This window comes from Eublepharis macularius, chromosome 14 (genome assembly GCF_028583425.1).
Source record: "Eublepharis macularius isolate TG4126 chromosome 14, MPM_Emac_v1.0, whole genome shotgun sequence".
In the NCBI taxonomy this organism is placed as follows: Eukaryota; Metazoa; Chordata; class Lepidosauria; order Squamata; family Eublepharidae; genus Eublepharis; species Eublepharis macularius.
The window spans coordinates 25,351,352-25,372,271 of NC_072803.1; the positions used below are offsets into that span (position 1 = coordinate 25,351,352).

The 20,920-nt window shown below is 45.0% G+C and overlaps 1 protein-coding gene across 1 annotated transcript in view; it reads right to left on the bottom strand.

Moving 5' to 3' along the window:
- LOC129342352 (nucleoplasmin-like) overlaps positions 1–20,920 on the bottom strand; it is a gene marked incomplete at its 5' end in the record, with an annotated part of 23,446 nt that continues 2,526 nt past the window's right edge. The window contains 6 exons of the mRNA XM_054998059.1: positions 1–113; positions 5,279–5,352; positions 5,791–5,999; positions 6,823–6,916; positions 9,118–9,237; positions 10,426–10,508. Coding sequence (XP_054854034.1) covers positions 5,311–5,352; positions 5,791–5,999; positions 6,823–6,916; positions 9,118–9,237; positions 10,426–10,508 — 548 coding nt within the window. The remainder of the gene's footprint in view (positions 114–5,278; positions 5,353–5,790; positions 6,000–6,822; positions 6,917–9,117; positions 9,238–10,425; positions 10,509–20,920) is intronic.

Consider the following 20,920-nt stretch of genomic DNA (forward strand, 5'->3'; position numbering starts at 1 on the left):
GTTTAATTGTCCATCAGCAGCACATGGGACCATTGAAGGTTTGGAAGACGTCCTCCACACAATATGCACTCAGATCAGGAAACTGGGCATCAATGGTGGCTCGGTTCCATTGCCTGAAAGGGAGAAGGACATCTATTTTATTCTCAAACTGAAAGGTGGCACAAGCTAGCCATTCTCAATTTGCAACGGCTGGGTTGAAAATATTACTCTCCTGTGACAAATAAAGCACTCTGCAGTACTCTGCAGGTAAGCCGTGCGGAATCGGCCAAAGTGGAGGAGAGGAGAATGGGGGTGTAAACTTCTTTGGGTCCCTGTTATGGATAAAAGTGAGGGATAGATAAAAATCCAATCATTTGGTGAGTTGGCAATCAACATCAGCTTTGGGCATCCAAATGTTTTACAGCAACCATCAACTTTTGACAGATTCAGACAAGTGACATGCCACGGAATAGGGTTTTTTTTTTGCCCTGTTGCATATCAGAATATTGGGTCGAGAAGATCCATAGAAGAGAAACAGAACCTAGTGCTCCGGCCCTACTCCTTGCCCATGTCTGCCCAGGCACACATAGTGCATACATGCTGGGCATGTGAGGGTTTCAGTCATTCCTGGTCACAGGGATAGCATTTGTGCACATACAAACTCCTCCTATATGTATAGGTGCTGTGCCTACATGCAGCAAACACATGTAGGAGTGAACAGTGTGGGCTTGCTCCCCCTTCTACGCATGTTGGCCCTGGACACAAGTGTCCTACCTAGTTGCTTGCTAGACCAAGCACAGTGGGCCGGTGTATTGTCAGGGGATAGGGCAGCTCCCCACGCCCCCAACACCTTGGAGCCATGCTGTGTGCCATCAGCGGGCCCGACTGACTCCACTGAGAGAGGCACACCTCGGCTCCGGCAGGGCTCAGGGGCGGTGGGCATTTCGCCGTCACCCCGGCTTCACTGAGAGAGGTGCACCTTGGCTCCGGCGGGGCTCAGGAGCAGCGGGCACTTTGACCCTGCCCCATCGCCTGGGCTCCACCAGGGCTTGCAAGCGTGCCGCTTGTCCTGCGCCGCCCTCCTCCTCCAGGCTCACCTAGCCGTCCGCCACCAGCGGCGCCCTCCGGAGGCGGTGTTTCACAGCACACTTTTTATCCTGGTGCGCCCGTGCAGGTGCACTAGGATAAATGTGAGTCGTCTGAAACCCGCTAAGACAATTATGTTATAGGATAGGCCAGAACTAATATTAGTAGAACTAATAATTAGAACTAATAATTAGTAGAACTAATAATTAGTAGAGATGGGCACGAACCGGAAAAAAACCGAACCATGTGGTTCATGGTTCATCAAATTTCACGAACCACAAACCATGAACTTTCACAAACCTGCCCCTGGTTTGTGAACCAATTTGTTTGGCTGGTGAAACCATCACATCCAGGTCAGAAAATCTTTACTTCCGGGCCAGCAGAAGGTCACTTCCGGGTCAGCAGAAGGTCTGCAGGAAGTCCATCCCATGTTGCCTAGGAAACTGATTGATTGGCACCAGGCTGTCTGCAGTGACGAACCAGAAAACAAACCAAACGAACCAGCCTGAAAGTTCATGGCAGTTCATCAGAAATGGGATCTGATGAACTATGGTTCGCAAACCATGAACTAGCCTGGTTCGTGCTTAATTTTGATTCATATTTTGGTTCGTGCCCATCGCTAGTATAAAGATAAAAGGATGAAATACAGGGAATGATTAGTAAAATAGCTGATATTAAATTTTGTATAAGTAACCAAGGATCACACAACTAAGTTCTGTTATTAAAATTCTTTTTATTATATTTTTATGTTTAACTCAATTTTAAATGTAGTGCTTGTTTAAGTTACAAATTAATTTCAAATTTACTATTTATATAAGTTAGTATAAATCTCAAATTAATTTCAACTACTGCCTGTATGAGCTTTATTATGCACTTTCTATTGTCATAGCCTATCTTTTTCTAAAAATAAAAACTTCTATTTAAAAACAAAAAAAAACCCAAAAAGTTGTTAGGGAGGCTGCCACATGGACCCCGACACACATCTTATGGACAGGAAGGCGCATGTTTTCTTAAAGTCCTATGCACATCAGCACTATTTCCTTTGCCTTAGCTCTCTGTGACTGCCATTAACTCATCACAGGAGGTTTTTTTTCAGGCTTTAAAAAAAACCCAGTATTTGCTGTATCACTACAGCATTTTAATAATCTATTGGCTCCTCTGAATACTGCTCTTTCTTTTTTTAAAAAAATGTAAGCCTCTAGTCCTTTTTGTTGCAGGGATCTCTTGCAAAAAGGGCTAGAGACTTATGTTTTTAATGGAAGCTGGCGACTCAGATGAATTAGCAGATTGTGACGCTAGATTATTACACTATACTATAGCAATCCAGTAATTGCCATTTTTTTTTAAAAAACCAGGAAAATGCCCTCTGGTGGCATGGGGAGGAATGGTAGCTATGGGGTCTGAAAAGTGTGTGGGGGGGACTGCCTTGTGGCTGCTCTGTTGCTGCAGAGAAAGACTCTACATAGATAACTCTTGCTCTGCACTGCTGGGAGAAGTCATCACATTCCTTCCCTGCCCTTGTTCCAAGGACCTCAGGTCAACATATGTGGTTTGCCCATCCTTTATTTTATCTTCACATCAACCCTGCAAGGCAGGTTAAACAGAGCAACTAGCTCAAGCTCACCCAAGATTCATGGCAGAAGATCAATAATTTGATTCTGGATCAGCCTGGTCCAACCCACTACACCACACTAACTCTTTGCCTTCTGTTTCACAGAGGATCAAATTGCTCGAATACATAATACAAGAGGATCCTTGTTGATCCCATTTCCCATAGTGCCCCCCCTCCAGATGCTTTTGGGAAGCCCACAGTTCATGGAGGCAAAATAGCCTTCCTCTGCTATTGCCCCTCCCCTTAGGTTTTCCAACCTTGCAGCGCGACCGAGAGATCTCCCAGAATTACAACTGAACTACTGAACTCCAGACTATGGAGATCAGTACTCCTGGAGAAAATGGCAGCTTCAAAGAGTGGACTGAGACTCTATAGCATTATACCCAACTGAGCTCCCACCCTCCTCAAATTCCATCCTTCCCATGCTCCATGCCCAAATCTCTGGGACTTTCTTAGAGGGGAAAACAATCTCCAAACCTAGGGTTGGCAACCCTTCCTCCCAGCAGCTGGCACACTGCTTCTGAGCATGAAAGTTTCACACAGCCAGCCATAATTGCTGGTAAATGTTTCTTACAAGAATTGGCTGAGCTGCCTTTTAAAGCTAACAAAGTTTGTGGTCATCATCACCACCTCCAGCAGCCTGATTTGGGGCACCCAGAATTAGAAAGTGGGATGGGCAATTGAGCTAAACTTCATATACTCAGAACAAAAATCTGTTCTCAGACACTGAGAGTTCAAGCCATTCATTTATGTGCCATTGTTTAAGTATGGGAAGGAATCACCGATCCATTCTCTAAAAGTTTTCCATGTAGACTTATCAACTCCATTTTGGGAAGTTCTGGGAAATTTGGTGGTGGTGCCTGGGGAGGACAGAGTTTGGGAGGGGGTGGGGAGCTCAGCAAGGATATGATGCCATAGAGTCTGCCCTCCGAAGCTGCCATTTCTCCAAGGAACTGATCTCTGTAGTCCAGAAATCAGGTGGAATTCCAAGAGAACTCAGGCCCCACCTGGAGTCTGGTAACCCTAGATCCGTGTCTTTTTGTACTACAGATACATAAAAGGACATTTCTCTCTTTTTCTGGTCATAAACTTAACAACAACAGCAACAGCATTCGATTTATATACCACCCTTCAGGACAACTTAACGCCTGCTCAGAGTAGATTACAAAGTATATCATTATTATCCCTACAACAATCACCCTGTGAGGTGGGTGAGGCTGAGGGTAGGCTTGTCATTCCCCCACCCAGGGTAGGGGATCCCCTGCTCCCACCTCCTCCCTCCTGCCCCCAGTTACCTAGCCAATGGGGGGTGGGGGCACGCTCCCCAGGGCACCCCCCTGGTGGCGTGGCATACTCCCTCACCCCCACCATGGTGCGCTCTCATGCACCATGGGGGGCGCAATTCACCCTCCTTACCGAGTGTGGGAGCAGTCCTGGGCCGCCCTTTGACCCGCATGATGATGTCACTGGCTTCAAGTGGAGGAGTGGGGAATCAAACCCACTTCTTCAGATTAGAGTCCCGGCACTCTTAACCACTACACCAAACTGGCTTGTGTCCAAACTACATATTATGTTTAACACATGGTCCTAGTGAGGACTTTTGGCAGAACACCAGCTGTGAGTTCCTCATAGTAATTCAATTTAGAAGTGCCATAGGGGCTTAATTCTGGTCAAGCCTGCAGTGGGGGGGGGGGGAGAAGGGGCTCCTGATGTCTCCTTAGGCCATTTCCTGATGCAAAATGGCCCCCGGGTGTGATTTGCCCCATCAGGAGGGCTACATGTGCATGTGCAAGTATTCAATGTATCCATACGGCTGCAAGCCTTCATGGCAATTGTGTGTAAAATGTAATATGCAGCTCAGTCCTTATACATCTTTAGTTTCAGAATGATGTTTCTTTGTGCTCCAGCTCCACAAGCACATGATGCTTAAAATCTACCCAAACATATAAGAACATTAAAAAAATTAAGTTGCAGTGACACTTAAAACTATGTCAGAAGAGAACCTCTCCTAAATGCAGGGAGGGAAGTAAAGGGGCTGGCTTCACTGTCTCTGGCCAAAGATTCCAAAGGAAGTGAGCTACCACCAAAAAGGCCTCTTTACATGCTCCCTCAGACCATATCAAACAAAAGCAGAGGTAGGGTTGCTGACATACAGGTGAGGCCTGGTGTACCCTTAGAACAACAACTGTTCTCCAGGCTACAAAGATCAGTTCCTCTGAAGGCAACGGCAGTTTTGGAAGGGGGAAGTTTATAGAATGACATCCCCCCTGAGCTCCCTCCCTTCCAGACATTCAGTTCTCTGCAAGTTCCACCCACAAATCTCCAGGACTTTCCCAAGCAAGTTCACAACCCTCATCAGGGGACAACGAACAACCACTATGGTTAAATCCCAGTGTGGCCTTAGGACCTCAGAGCTGCTACCCAACACAGGTACCAACATGTTAGGATTAATGTTACCACGGAACTGTATGAAGGTTACCAGCTGGCACGTTTTCTATCAGCAGGACCAGATTTGCCACTTTCCAGCGGCCTCCATTGAAAACATTCTTGTCCTGGGAGTTACGTATCTCAACTCCTTTAAGGAGGGAAAAGAGAACAAACCTTGTCATGAGGCTCTTAAAGTCCATCCCGGCTCATATGCGGAGAGGCGGTCGCTTGAGTATGAGAGGCCCAGACTGTTAAGGTAAAGATATAAGAAACTACAGTACTGTCAAGTCACAGCTGACTTATGGTAACCCCTGCTAGGGTTTCCAAAGCAAGAAACTAACAGAGGTGATTTGCCATTGCCTGCCTCTGCAACCCTGGTCTTCTTTGGAGGTCTGCCATCCAAGTACTAACCAGTGCCAACCCTGTTTAGCTTCTGATATCTGGCTTGCTTGGGCTTTCCAGGTCAGGGTAAGCTTGTAAAATTTGCCTCCCACTCTTTCCTAAGTTGTGATAAAATTTAGAGCACTTCAAGAGAAGTCTGGGTAGGACCCCAACAGGCAGGAGACTCAGCAGTTCAAATTGCTTAGGATGATCTGGATCCATTACTAATCTTCCTCTCCTTACAGAATCCTGCATCTCCCTTAAGAAATACAGAATGTAACTGTATAAGAAAAACACACACTTACTGCTTCCGGTGTGCCACCGGGATAGTCCTCAGTCCCAGCATTGCTCCCGCTATAGTCTACATTCTTCTGGGTATCTTCTCCATTGGTCTGGGTATCATCCACCTGTGTCTCTACAGCTGCCTGGGTGTCATCCGTCTGGGTATCATCTGATTGGGTATCATCCGTCTGGGTATCATATCCTGGCGACTCGTAATCAGAATTACCTTCCACTTGGAAAAGAGAGTGACAAGGCAGCACTAAATAAAAAAACAACCACCCAAATGGAGCTGTTCTGAAGAGCATCCCTCTCCTTATCACCAAAAGGACAGGGGGCCACTGGCAAAAGCTAAACCAGTTGCACAGGTAAGAAAGGGCTTTTCTTCTGTGACTAGGTAAGCCTGGCCGGTTATGTAACAGCGTTCTATGCCTGTTAGATGGTGGGTGGAAGAAGAACAGAAGGTTGAACAGGATATGATGTCATAATGGCTATAAAGGCAGAGGTGAAGACCTAATGCAAAAAACAGGCATATCTGCAGTTATCAAGATGTCTTTTGGTATATGTTTTGTGACTTTGGGGGCTTTGGGTAGTCAAAATATATTCACATAGAAATGTTAAAATGGCAACAGCTGTAAAATATTGGGAGGATTCAAGGTGTGTGTGTTTATTTTTGAAATAAACGTTTCTTCTGGGCATGTGTGTTTATTTTTGGAAAGCAAAGTTTTCCGACAAAAACCTATTTTTAGTTCAGAAGAGGTCAAAGATCTTTCTCATACACAGTCATATCCAATGGTAAAACAATTGCCCAGGAGGAACACATCAGAGAGGGACTAACTGTTCCGTAGCATCAACAGGCAACCGTGAAAATCCTAAGTGTGCAACTTGATGATGTGGCTGTGCCCCTGGCATGCATGGCAGGCAGCAGCACGCATATCAAAATCTGTGGACTTCATGCGAAAGCTGAGTTTATGAACCTACTTACAGAGAACATCTATCTTGAACTTTCTGGTCTCACTAGCCATTCATACAGGTTAATAACATTGGTTTTCACTCACAGATCAAGTGCTGACCAACAAGGTAGACTGGCCCAGTTCCAGACTTTAACACAAAGGCAACAGGAGGAGTGAATTCAAAGTTGCCCAGGCTGACCTGTTGAATGGGGGCGGGGGGAGAGAGACATAGATTTTAAAATATGCACTTTTTCTAAACATTCTGTACCAAAGAAAGAATGATTACTACACATAACAGCGCTAGCTAAATTAGTCAAAAGGAAGATCTTAGATGTGGCTTGGCTGATGGCTCTAATATATATTTATTTATAAGAGTGGTGCAGAGTGGTAAGCTGCAGTACTGCAGTCCAAGCTCTGCTCACAACCTGAGTTCGATCCTGGCGGAAACCCGGTTCAGGTAGCCAGCTCAAGGTTGACTCAGCCTTCCATCCTTCCAAGGTTGGTAAAATGAGTACCCAGTTTCCTGGGGGTAAAATGTAGATGACTGGGGAAGGCAATGGCAAACCACCCCGTAAAAAGTCTGCCAAAAAAAGTCGTGATGCGACGTCCCCCATGGGTCAGTAATGACTCAGTGCTTGCACCTTTACCTAGAAGTGGCTTGGCTGATGGCTCTAATACATATTTAGCATCTGGAAGGACCATTCTCAAATGGGGATTTTGGTTTAGGCAAACCTGTGATTACCTCCTGAATGGTGATCATTCAATTGGAGTGGCATGCTACTGTAAATCTTGGGTTGGGCCATTACAGGGGCCAATGGACAATCTAAATAGAGGTTGTGGCTATCCGTGTTGGTGGTTCCCAGCAAAAGCCAAAGCCATTAAATGCCTTTGCACCAAACAACGTGCATGCTTTCAAGTTCCACAGAACTCTTGTCCAGGTTGGAGATTTTTTTAAAGATTTTCCAGACACTGATCTTAATGTCTCTTATCTGTATCCAGTATAGAATTCCCTGCAGACTACAATAAAGCTGTGCTGGGTGAAGCTGGTATCAGATTATACCTTTGGCTTTCTAAGAATGGCAGTCTCTAACTGAAGATATAAAAAACAGATATAAAAAACCAGGAGTAAATCACCGTTAAGAGGGTGTGAGCAGAGGGAGGAAGTTAGTAATCATTATATTAGCAAAACTGAAGATTAATTTTAGATCATACATTCCGTAAAGAATTTATGGAAACCACACTAGGTAGTATTGCCTAGTTGTAGGGAAACTTCAGAAGCAGTCTTTTCCCAGGTCATGTTCCTCCAGTTAAAGGGTTGGACCTAGCAGTAATTTCTTCTGATAAAGGGGATTTCTAACAGTGAGACAGGACTGTCTCATCTCCCATGGCCTGCTGGAGCTCTAGGTAGGGTCTGGAGTTCTACCAGATTTACAACAGATCTCCAAGTAGATCTAGTAGAAACAGCTGAGGCTCAATTTCTGAGGAACCACTGGATGCCCAGAGCCAATCAAGTTGCTTGGGGTGAATTAAAGCTGATAAGCCAGAAGATGAGACTCTGCTCTGACAAGAATAGGGTTTCCAGCCCCCAGCTTTTGGGGGAGATGGAGGGAAGGAGCAACACTCTTCTTGGTGAGCAACTGGAAGTGACATCACAGTACCTGCACCCTAGGACACCACAAGGAGCGGTATTTCTATTTAAATTATAGTAACTGTGTCTAAATTTGCATCTATGAATGTAAATTAGCATCTGCAAATTGTGTCCAGGAAAGGGGGGGGGTTTCTCATCCTCTTTTTTGATCATCCTCCCTAGATTTACCATAACAACTTGATTTATGAGCCACAGAAGTTAGTAAAGAAGATATGGTTGCCAACTCCATGTTGGGAAATTCCTGGAGAAGGGCAGGGACCTTAGAGAGGTATAATGACATAAAGTACACCCTCAAAAGCAGTCATTTTCTCCAGGGGGGCTGATCTCTGTAGTCTGGAGATCAGTTATAATTCTGGAGATACTAAGCCTCACATGGAGGTTGGCAACCCTATAAGATGCCAATATTCAATGAAAGCAATGGAGAAAGAAAGAGATTCAGCTCTCTCCAAATTGCATTTGGGGACTGAGGAAGATGTGGCAACAGAAGCAGTGGCAGGAGTATGATCTATAGGGTTCTATCAAGTGCCTGCTGAATATAGGAAGAAAGAAACCAGCCACCAATGGGATGGGAGACAAAGAAAGAGCTAGAAGGTGCCCCCTTTGAGCCAAATCCACTTTAAGTGTGACATGGTGGCCAGTTGTTTTGCATACATAAAAACTGTATATACGTAAAGAAGACTTTTCTTTGTTCCTTCAAAGAAGAAAAGGTTAACTGTAGCCTTCAGGGCACGTTCACTGTCCCATGGAGTTACCATTGGTAAGACAGAGAGCCTCAGTGATGCAATGGGCACAGGTTTGTAGACACTGGTCATGTTTTTGGACTCAACTGCCACCACGTGCAGCTCATCTTCTGCTTCCTCTCCCAGAGACACCTGCAGGAGCACAACAGAGAATAAAATAAGTGCATTTCATATTTGCAAGTTAATCCAAATACATTCGAGGGGGTGGAAACAACATAGTGCGAAATAAAGGGCTGGTTCTCCACCCAAGCAACCACTTGGGGTGTTACAATGAAGACAGAGCCACCAAACAGCAGAGGCCGGTCTTGCTTCCAGGCACCACTAGCACAGGAGGACCTATGCCCAGTTGCCCACCCTTGCTTCCTTGATCCAAGCCAAACTCCTGAGCAGGTGCAGGTGGAGGTAACAGGCCTGGCCTACATACTCCTGAACCTGCTCTGCCACCAGTCAAGGGTGCCCACCTCTATGTGGTGCCTGGAGAACTGCTGGAATTACAACTGATTTCCAGACAACAGAGATCAGCTCCGCTGGAGAAAATTGCTGATTTGGGCTGCATTATATTCCACTGAGGTCTCTTCCATCCCTTCCCTAAGCTCCACTCCCAAAGCTCCAGAAATTTCCCAACCCTACACCACCCTTGAGCCAAACTCCGTAGCACTGTGAGTACTACTGGGGTCCATCTAGCTCCTGTGGGAGACAGGGGGAGGCACTGGGCAGCAAGCCATTCAGGATGACAAAAATACCTTGAGCCAGTTCTGACCCAACCCCCTCTCCCTCTTTCTGTTCTACAGCTGTTGCCAATAGCTGACCATGACCAAGAATGAATAGTTTATAATAGGTTTAAACAACTCAACTTCTTGTATATTGCAACCAATGATACCAATGCAACATCTCAATTTTAAAGTGATGCACCCCAACTAACAGGACCTGGGCAGACATTACCAAGGGGTGGGGGAGAGTGGGAGGTGGAATGAGGACCTGGTAAAATATAGTTAGGCCTGGAATCTTTACAGCATCAGAATTGAGCTGGACAATATGAAAGGACCTGAGACTATGGTGTGTAGGAAAAGTAGCTCCCTGATGCTCCTATGAATGTTAAAATTAAACATGAACACACCCATGCATGCTTTTTTATGTGAATGGGAAATAATAGGCACATACACTTTAACCTGGCTCCAAATGTCTCACTGTATAAACATGTTTCTGTTCCTCCATCATTACCTCACAAAGGGCTCTCGGGGCCTTAGACAATTGCTTAACAAGTCATGCAGGATCAAGAGACTCCTGTTTGTATTAAGGAATATTATCACACAAACTTACTGATTTCAAAAACACAATGTGTTCCAGTAAATTGTCTTCCACCTTCACTACACACCTCCTGGTACCGCTGTTCAGTTCACAGCCTGTGGAGACATTAAAAAAATACTGATGTAACATTCCAGTTTAAAAGTGATCAACTGTGGTTTGTAAGGGATATTCTAGATCTGAAAACCCACTAACATAACATGCCAGAAATTTCACAGATTGTAAAAGACTTCACCTCATCCCAAATATCTTTAAGGAAGCCCAGAAGCACCAAGCTTGACCTTTTTCTTTAACATTTTTATCCCCCTCCCTTCTTCTTCTGTAAAGTTCGTATACTTGGTTCTCGCCTCTTTTATTTTATCCTCACAACAACCTTGGGAAGTAGGTTAGGATGAGTAAGAGTCTCTGGGCCAAGCGAAACTCACAGCTGAGTGAGAACATGAACCCAGGTTTCAGTTAGCCCAGCACTCTAACTGGCGCATCCTTACCCCAAAGGACTACCATGGGTTTCTCTTCCAAAGGAAGTGTACTTGATGTAGAGAATATGGCACTCATTCTGCTTGGCAGCAATCTGAGGATGGCTCTAGGACAGAGAGAGGCAAAGAAAGCAGGTCAGGGATGACTTCTGCAAGTTGGAGTTTACAGGGTACAAGGGGGGAGAACCCAGACCCCAGATTTGACTTGTGTGTTCTCCTCTCTTCCCAAGCATGCTGTTGCCACTTCAGAGTAGACCATAGCATACGTTCAGCAGGTACTTCAGCTTTCCCCTGCTCTTGCACTATTATCCTGAACAATCGCAAACGGTTTCTGTTTGGAGACTCATAGCATGTGGAAAGCTGAAGCTCCTTCTACACACATGCCAGGAAGCAATCTGGGCAGGAACAACACATGTGGGAAGAGTGGATAACATGATTATGAGAAAGGTTACTGGCCGGGTCTGGGGTCCTCTGTGAACTCTGTCTTGTTGACCAAAAACTTTCACAGAAAAACAGCTCTCTTTCATTTTAAGAGTTACCAACACATTTTTCAAGCCATGTTAGTCTGTCTGTAGCAGTAGAAAGGAGCAAGAGTCCAATCATACCTATATGACTAATAAAATTTGTGGTAGGGTATAAGCTTTCGTGAGTCTAGCTGTATCTGAAGAATTGATGAAAGCTCATGAAAGCTCATACCTCAACGCATTTTTAAACAGCATTGCTAGCATTTTTGTGCATGTCATTTTTATTGCCTTTGTTTAGAAAGAGGACACCTTCAAATGGAGTGACAGCAACAGCCAGGCACCCGTCTGTTGTGCCTAGACCTAGCAACAGCTGATGATCCCTCCTCACACCTTTTATTATTTTGGAGGTTTTTTTAATGCACATATTTGTGTGGGAAAGTAGTACATAAATACAATGCACAAAGAAAAAAATGTATGTCCATCAGATAATAAAACCTGGAAATTACTCAACCCCAACAATGAAATCAATTGAAGACTTTTCTGCATAGTCATTCAGAAAACGCAGCATATGCCTTTCATCCTTTGCACAACCAAAGTCTGCGCAAAACATTTGCTTTATTTGTTTTTTTTAATTGTATGTCACCACTCCAGAGTGTTCAGACATGCTCAGAATGACACCCCAAGTGGAGGAAGTGTTCCTGCCTTCCCCAAGCCATTTTCCTGGGCAAAAACAGTATGTATGGGGTTTTTTTGGAGGGGGGGGACAGTATTTTGACAACTTTGTTGCTCCACATGGAAAATCTGTGCACAGATGCTCCACGTGGATCTATGAAATAACTCCCCTAATACAATTTTCATGCAAGAAAATGGCATGGGGGGGGGCAGAAGCCTTTCCTCCCCTTGCAACGTTGTTCTGAGCTCATTTGAGTTCTCCTTTTTTTAAAAGTAGCAGTTCCCTTCAGCTGTCCTGTGACCACACGGAGCACTTTAATACTAGTGCATGCCTGTGCCGAAACATACCCTCTAGAAAAACCCTTGATCTGGGCATCTCTAAACTACAGATAGGGTTAGCAACAGCATGATGAAAAAAAACACCCTGCCCTGATCGTGCTATGAAAAGCTTCACCTGCCCATTGCCACACATTAAGCCTCTATTTGTTAGAGGGACATGACATTTTTCTTCTGGTTAATTTTTGCAAAGTTGTGTTTTTTAATGCACGCAAGGAACCTTCCAAGCAGGCAAAGATCCCTACCTTATCTATGGGTAGCCTTATTTTCACGATGGGCACACAGGGCAGCAACATTCTAATATAGTGCTTACAACAACAGCAACAGAATCATTTAGCCTGAAGATACTTTTTTTTAAAATATAGTAAGTCCAAGCACAGATCTCGCTCTTGCTCTCTTCCCTACACCATTCCGCTAAACAGTCAATCACGCAACCAGACTCAAGAGCATCATCATTTAAGTCTGCTTACCCAGCTACTATGACGATCACTGCAAAAGAGGAAAAACTCCTCCAAAGCAGCTTTGAGTCACTGCCCTATATCCTTTGTAAAACCTGGATCCAACCTCCCAGCCTCACTTTCCTTAAAGGGTTTTTCCATATGTGACATTTAAATTGGGTTTGATATAAAATCTACAGCACAAACTGATACTTAAAAAATGGATTTCCTCGACTTCCTATTCCACATGACCCTCTGCCACACACAGCAGGAGGAGTGCATTCCATCTGGGATTTTTACAGGCTGATACAAAGCACATTTACTCAGGCGTCAGCCCTACTGAGTTCTCTGGGACTTACTCCCAAGTAAGTAGGCACAGGATTAATATAACTCTAGAAAATTCACACAGGTGATTTAAAAAGCTTTGAGCCTGCCTCTCTGTAGTTGCACACCAAGTGAATAGATGGTTGCTGCTGAGTTTGCTGGGTAGCCTTGGGCCAGTCACTTTCTTTTAGGCGCAGCTACCTCACAGGGTTGTTGTGAGAAGGGGGGGCTCATGTAAACTGGAAGGGTGGGATAAAAATGTATTAAATCAACAAAAATAGATGGAAGGGATCAGTGTAAAGTAGCCAGACTCTAAATGAAGGCAGCCCGTGTCATTTGCATTAAAGATTCAGTTTGATGTAGCAGTTCAGAGTGGCAGGACTCTAATCTGGAGAGCCAGGTTTGATTCCCCACTCCTCCGCTTGAAGCCAGCTGGGTGACCCTTGGGTCAGTCACATATCTCTCAGAGCTCTCTCAGCCCCAACCCACCTCACAGGGTGATTGTTGTGAGGATAATACACTTGAGTGGGCATTAAGTTGTCCTGAAGGATGTTATGCAAATCGAATGTTATTAATGTTATTGGGAAATTGAAAAGGTAAGAGGTTTGCTAGGTAGCCTGTCAGGTACCCTGCTGCCTTTGAACCCCTTGACAGACCATTAGAAGGCCAGGTTTTACTTTAGAGTAGGTAGCTGGGTCGACTTCTGCTTGTATGGTTTCCCCTGTGTCTCACAAATAGATGATTGCCAAAGGGGTAGCCATGTTAGGCTGCTGCATCAAAATAAAACAGAAGTTCAATGGCACCTTAAAGGCTAACCATCTGTAAGGGTGCCACTGACCTTTTTGCTTTTTTCTCACAAATAGAGCTGGTGTGGCACTGGTTAGAGAGTCGGACTAAGATCTGGGAGACTCAGGTTTGAACCTTCCTATCCATGGAAGCTCACTAGAGGATCTGGGGCCAGTCACTCTCTCTCACTACCTAACATGGTTGTTGTGAGGATAAAATGGTGGGGCAGGGGACAATGTCACAAGCCATTCATGGTCACTATTGGGGAGATAGATCCAGAGGAGTTAGCCGTGTTAGTCTGTAGTAGCAAAATCAAAAAGAGTCCAGTAGCACCTTTAAGACTAACCAATTTTATTATAGCATAAGCTTTCGAGAATCAAGTTCTCTTCATCAGATGCCTGATCAAAACTGGGCAGATACAGAAGAGGAGGGGGAAAGAGAGGGAAGGAGGGGAGCATAAATCACAAGAAGACAGAATGCAGTTAGCATAGAGGCAATCAAAACATTCCTTTGCTTGTAAATGTAAACATCTCCTTTTGGTGTGCAGTCAGTTTGTAGCAGTGAAGGTATCCAATTCCTATGTAGTATAAGCCTTCGGTAACCACAGCTCTCCCTGCCAGTTGCATCTGACAAAGAGAACTGTGGTCCCCGAAAGCCCACACCAGGCGTCACTGGGCTCCCCCAGATCACGCCTCTGAGGCTCTAGGTTTCTATGCTTCTGTACTGGGCATGCCACTGAGATTTCCCTTCTGGCCATCAGAATTCCTCGTTTGCTTCTCCATAGACGTGAGCCAATCTCAGATTTGTTTGCAAGGGACAGCAATGATAGGCTTCATTTGTGCTAATGTCTGCTGCTCTTTTAGCATATAATGAATTCGTTGATGTCACGGACTCATGGTATGTGCATGTGCTCCAGAGAATACAGTTAAGGCAAGACGAATGTATGCAGCTCACTTCTCCAGTTTTTCATGCAGGAATACTAGAATCCACCAGATGGCAGCCGGAGATAGTTCTCCTGCAAAGGAGGCTGAAGGCTTCTCCAGTGTGCTTACGGGAAAGACGGGGCCGGTTCAACTGTGCTTGCTGTATCACTTTTTTAAAAATTAACCAATAAGCACGCAGGAAGGTGAATTTAAAATTGCATTTCAAGCTTCCCGCAAAGTTTGTATCACTTTGAACCAGATGTTTAGTCTTCTGTTCAATCTCTTTTTCTGTAGAGCTCTAGACAGCTGAGATAGGATTTTTAAAACACTTTTACCCAAGGTCTCCCATCCTTATTTGGATGGGAGTCCACCAAGGATTGCTATATAGAGGAAGGAAACCACCGCTGGTCATCTCTTGTCTTGAAAATGCCATTAAGTAGCTGCAAGGATGGCACTTAATGATTATTATTCCCTAATCACGACAATTTCAGCAGAGACTGGCAGCTTGTCAATGACAGAATGAGGAGGTGGAGAGGCCAGTAAAGCAGAAGGGAAGATTGCACATGATATCTGACTCTCCAGTTATGACATGACTAGCAACGAAGCCTGCTGTGTGAAAAAATACAACGGGCTCTAGAAAACTCTTGTTGGGCATTTTTTTTTATTTTTCATGAAACATAATCAGTAGAGCTTACTCCGAGGAAACTGCCTTCGGGATGGCAGCCAGGCTTCTTTAGGGAAGGGAGAATAAGCTCCACACGATCCAGGGGAGACCCCTCCCAGACAAGTGCGGACAGGTGTCCTGTGCCGCTGGGGCTTCTGCCTTCTCGTCAGCGACCCTCAGGTGAGGCATGGGGAGGAGCACTTAGGCCATTGATTCGGCGGGCCCCCTCCGGGCAATGTGCCTGTGTGGAGATTAATTTGTGTTCTGTTTTTCTTCCCCTCAGCAGCCTTTCACTCTGGCCTGTGGGCCACTGCGAAGCGCCCACTTGCTGTCATGAGGGGGCCTGGCAAATCGACAGCCTGAGCACCGCCCTCCTGGCAGCAAGTGAGAGCTTCAAAGCGGCCTGAAGGCCAGAGTGTGCCTGTGCGAGGATAAAAAGTGAGTTGTCGCCAATATGGCTTGCCTTTTATATAGTAGGATGGGGTTTTATTCAGCTCTACTCACAGAGTAGTATGGGGCATTACCTGAGGTAAAGGAAGTGCATCAATCTTCTCCTGCACCAGCTGGAGGGGGTGTGGTCACGTTTAAAGTAAACATAAATGGGAATGGTGGTAATGAGCAATGACTGGAGTAAGGGAGTGCTTGAAAATGCTCCTGAGGTTTACGGTTGCCAGCAGCTCTGGAGAAAAGTAGAGTTTTAAAGTGTGCAGCTGAAACTTTTCATGGAATGGCTGTAACATCACCTAGTAAACAGCATGCCTTTAAAGGGACAGGACTGTTTGTTTTTAGTCAGCAACCCCTAGTATTTCAACCTAAGAAGAGATAACCTGCTTCATGGGGAAGACTTCTTTGCCTCCACAACTGTGGCTGGGACACTTCGGTCACCCTAACTTTGAAACCCTTGCACACTTAGGGTAAAACTTTCCCCTCTACTGTCAGTAATTTTTAGCAGAATGTAAGGATGGAGTGAGGCTGTGATCTAAAGGGGGAGACCGGCATGTGGCTATTTAATACTTGTTCCCGGTGGATTCACTCACAGCATCCAAAGACATTTGTATCCCACCATTCCACCAGGGCTTTTTTTCAGCTGGAACGTGGTGGAATGGAGTTCCGGAACCTCTTGAAAATGGTCACATGGCTGGCGGCCCCGCCCCCTGATCTGCAGACAGAGGGGAGTTTAGATTGCCCTCCACGCCGCTGGAGTGGCGCAGAGGGCAATCTAAACTCCCCTCTGTCTGGAGATCAGGGGACGGGGCCACCAGCCATGTGACCATTTTCTCCTAAGGCAACCCACTGAGTTCCACCACCTCTTTTCCCAGAAAAAAGCCCTGCATTCCACCCAATTAGGGCCACCAAAGCAGCGAGCAATTAAAAAGACATTAAAAACCAACCTTTTAAAACTGTGTATGTGTAAAGCCAGCCATTAAAATAAAAAAGGAGGATCGGTGAGATTATGTCAGATGGAATAGAAAAAATCTTCCACCGTTGGCTGAAGAATAATGAACTGGGAGATGAATATCTCTGGGGAGGGAGGTGGTGCTTAAATGGTCTCTAGGACACAAAAGATGATGCTGGAATAAGATCTTGTTAATCCTTGTGGTATTACGCGACTAGCTCTGTTCACAAGCTTCAGTGAATGCACATATAACTTGTGTGCAGTGTACACAAGTTTTCTTTGTACATGCAACTGATGATACATTCAGTGCATGCACAGCTCAATATGTGATCTAAACCCAACATTTATTCATGTGCTAGTACACGGTTGCATATGTAAAGTGAACATGCACTGGCTCTTTCTTACAAACATTGTATGTGTGTTCACTGGAACAGGTAAACAGGGCTATTTTGTATGCTGGAACAGATGAACATAGCTGGAATGACTATGTTAAGTAACCTGGAAGGACTGGGCCCCTCTCATTATGTTGGAAGCCTGAAAAAGGCAGGAAATGGATGTTACAGCACTCCTATCCATTTAGTCCAGATTCAGATCTTAATCCATCAGGATTAGGAAGGAGTAGTCCTGGTATGACTCCCGCATTGCCAAGACAACATAAGAATCCGATGCACCTGGGGTGGACCCAGACACTCTACTCAGCAAAATATGGAGGCTTTGGGCAGCTTAAAGACCCTTCCCTCCAAAGAAAGAGCCACTAAAGTTGAAGGAGCACAGTGTGCCCAGTGGTTAGACTAGGAACTGGGAGATCCAAGTTCAACTCAATCCTCTGCCATGGAAGCTTGTCAGGGGACCTGGGGCCAGTTATATATGCAGCCTAACTTACTTCACAAGAGCCCCGTGGTGCAGAGTGGTAAGCTGCAGTACTGCCGCCCAAGCTCTGCTCTCAACCTGAGTTCGATCCTAGCGGAAGCCGGGTTCAGGTAGCCGGCTCAAGGTTGACTCAGCCTTCCATCCTTCCAAGGTTGGTAAAATGAGTACCCAGTTTCCTGGGGGTAAAGTGTAGATGACTGGGGAAGGCAACGGCAAACCACTCTGTAACAAAAGTCTGCCAAGAAAACGTCGTGATGTGACGTCCCCCCATGGGTCAGTAATGACTCGGTGCTTGCACAGGGGCTTACCTTTACCTAACTTACTTCACAGGGTTGTTGTGAGGATAAGATGAAGGAAAGGAGAACAATGCAAGCTGCTTTGGGTCCTCACTGGGGGAAAATGGTGGAATATGAGAAGGAAATAAACTCTTCTGTGCAGCATGGCTGAATCCACCCCACTGGGTGTAAATCCCATGCATTTTAATGAGATGTATTTCCTATACCTATATAGACTCACTCTGCAATGATCTTCAGACTGGTTTGAGGTGCAAAGAAGAACTTTGAACGCACGTGGTCTCTCTGGCCAAAACATCTCGGTAAAAAAAACTCAAAAACCCTTCAAAGCTGTTCCATCTCTCCTTGAAGGAAAGTATCTCACACACTTCCTTCTTTTATCGCATCCAGAGTCTCCAGTGGACCTTCCATAAGTAAAATTTGAAATAGTCCATGGTGAGACTTTAGAGAAAGGATTTCAGAACACAGGAGATGTTCTTAGATATTTTTATTTACATCCATTGACCATTCAAGCCTTCTTTGAAGGGGGTATTTCACATCACAGGAGAAAGAAAAACAACAACCAAAGCACATCTGTTTACAATCCCCAAATGCCTCTGTACAAGATAATCAGAAACAAGAGGACAATAACGAGAAGACAGTATCTTAGAAGTGAGGAGCAAGGAATTCCAAACAGGACCGCTGTTACCATTGCTACCATTGTGAGATGTTGCACTTGTCACAGGAAGCACTCTCATGCTGAAATAATACTCGCATGTGAAGACAAGCCCCAGACATGACTTCTCATAGGAGCGTCAATTTACACTCTTCTTCTCCAGTAAAATGCAGACGAAGAAACCCATAAAGATCTCCTCAGGGTCCTGGAGCATTGCAGTTCTGCATCCTTCCTTACTGCAAAGTCCATCAGAGATGCACATGAAAGATTCCAGCTTATATTTGTACAATCACTAGGGTTGCCAACAGGGCTGGCACAAAAGCCATCTGTCCTTTTAATAACAGCCTAATAGTTTGCTATTTACCAGATGATGTTGTTTACCTCCATACCATGAACAGTTTCAGCTGCCCTTCCCTACACATTCAACCCCTAATAAAGGAACAGGACATTTCCCTTCAGGGTTGTTGACAACCCTAACAGTCACTGAAGAAGTCCTGAGATCACTAGTTTGGATGCTTTGCCAACATATGTTTGACACCAGACAAACCCCTTCAACGTTGGCAGCTGTCAGGCCCAAACGCTGCAGGGTGCATCCAAAACATATTGAAATTCCAGCATTTTACACAGCTGGAAAAGGTGCAGACTCCTGATACCAAAATCTGATCGAAGATTTTAACAAAGACTGCAAAACCCAAACACCCTTAGGGTCATGCTGGACCCAATTAACCCATTTGCAGCAAAGAAATTTCAAAGGCTCAGGCTTGTCAGATCACAATACGTAGTGGTCCCTTTAAATATTCTGCAGTAACCAGAGAACACATGGCAGCCTGCCCCACTTCCACTCCCATGCCCTTGTCTAATTTATTTCCCAGTCTACCACAGCACATGCAAAAGCCTCAAGCAAGCAGGAGAGAGAGTTGGGCAGTGTAATAAATGGAATGTGTCTGCAAACTTCCCTGGTACCTCAAACCATTTCAAGAGAGAAGTTTTCGCTTATCAGCTTGCCTAGATTTGACTCACCCCACCCCATGCACATAGAAGCATGGTGACTGACCAGCTTCAAAGGAGGGAAAAAATCCCCTGCATATGCTCAAAAGCATTCCGCTCTTCAGGTATCTCGCAGGCTTTAGATTGCAAGCACCCCAGACACCGGCCTTTTTTGGATGGGCAATTTTTGCCACCTCTTAGGGTTTTCTTCCGAATTCTGGACATTTAACATCCCCTTCAGATTTCAATACAGCATTTCAAGGTTTATCTTCTGAATTTTCTACTTGTGCTTCAAGAGAACCCTTGAAATGCTGCATTCAGATCTGAAGGGGGAGTTCAGCCCATGGAATTCAGAAGAAAACCTGAAGAGGCATGGGGCCAAAAGCGGCAAAAATTAGCCGTGCAAAAAAGGCCATTGTGTAATGGGAGAGGAGTCAGATCCAAGAGTTTAACTAAAGATCTGAAACAATTTCCAGGCTTGATATTTATGGAACTCAATGATGGCCTGAAGGAAGTATTGAACATTATACCTGCTTGACGTGTATGAATTGTAGGCTTGGTGTTCTGAATCATTACTGCAGAAAACAAAGGGCCACGATACACCTAGGAGGTCTCACAGGTGAACCACACAACAAAGGAGAGATATTCCAGAATACTGAAGTGCTTTCAAGTCTACAATCCAAGGCACACCGGCATACCTAGAAGTAAGCCCATTCAGCACAGAAAAACATACTTCTGAGCGAACAACCCTGCATCGCGCTGTCAATCTCCCATTCATTTTAGCAAAGCTTACAGAGAGCTTCCTTGTCAGGTTACTGGCTGGCTATACAAAAACCCAGCCTCATTGGAGTCGTGAATGGTGACCTGGAGCTAAACATTCCCTGGCAAATTGGTTCTTAAAGGGACAATAGCCCAGGTTCACCAGTCCTATATCCTGGTGAAACATTCCCACAAATGAATAAAATATAAACATTAAAAAGGGAAGAAAAATTGGATATGAAGCTTTGCCTTGACTGAGTGCCAAAGCCTGGCTTCTGAGGTAGATAATTCCTATATGAACTCTTTTCTTGATAGCTGTTTTGGGGATTAAACAGAAGATTTTCTCTCTTTCCCTGGACTGGAAGTCAAGGGGCTAAATATTTTGACAGATCGAATTTGAATATCCAAGTTGTTACAGTTTTGAAATGCAGAGTGCGGTATCTGTGAGCCGTATTCATTTTTACTTGT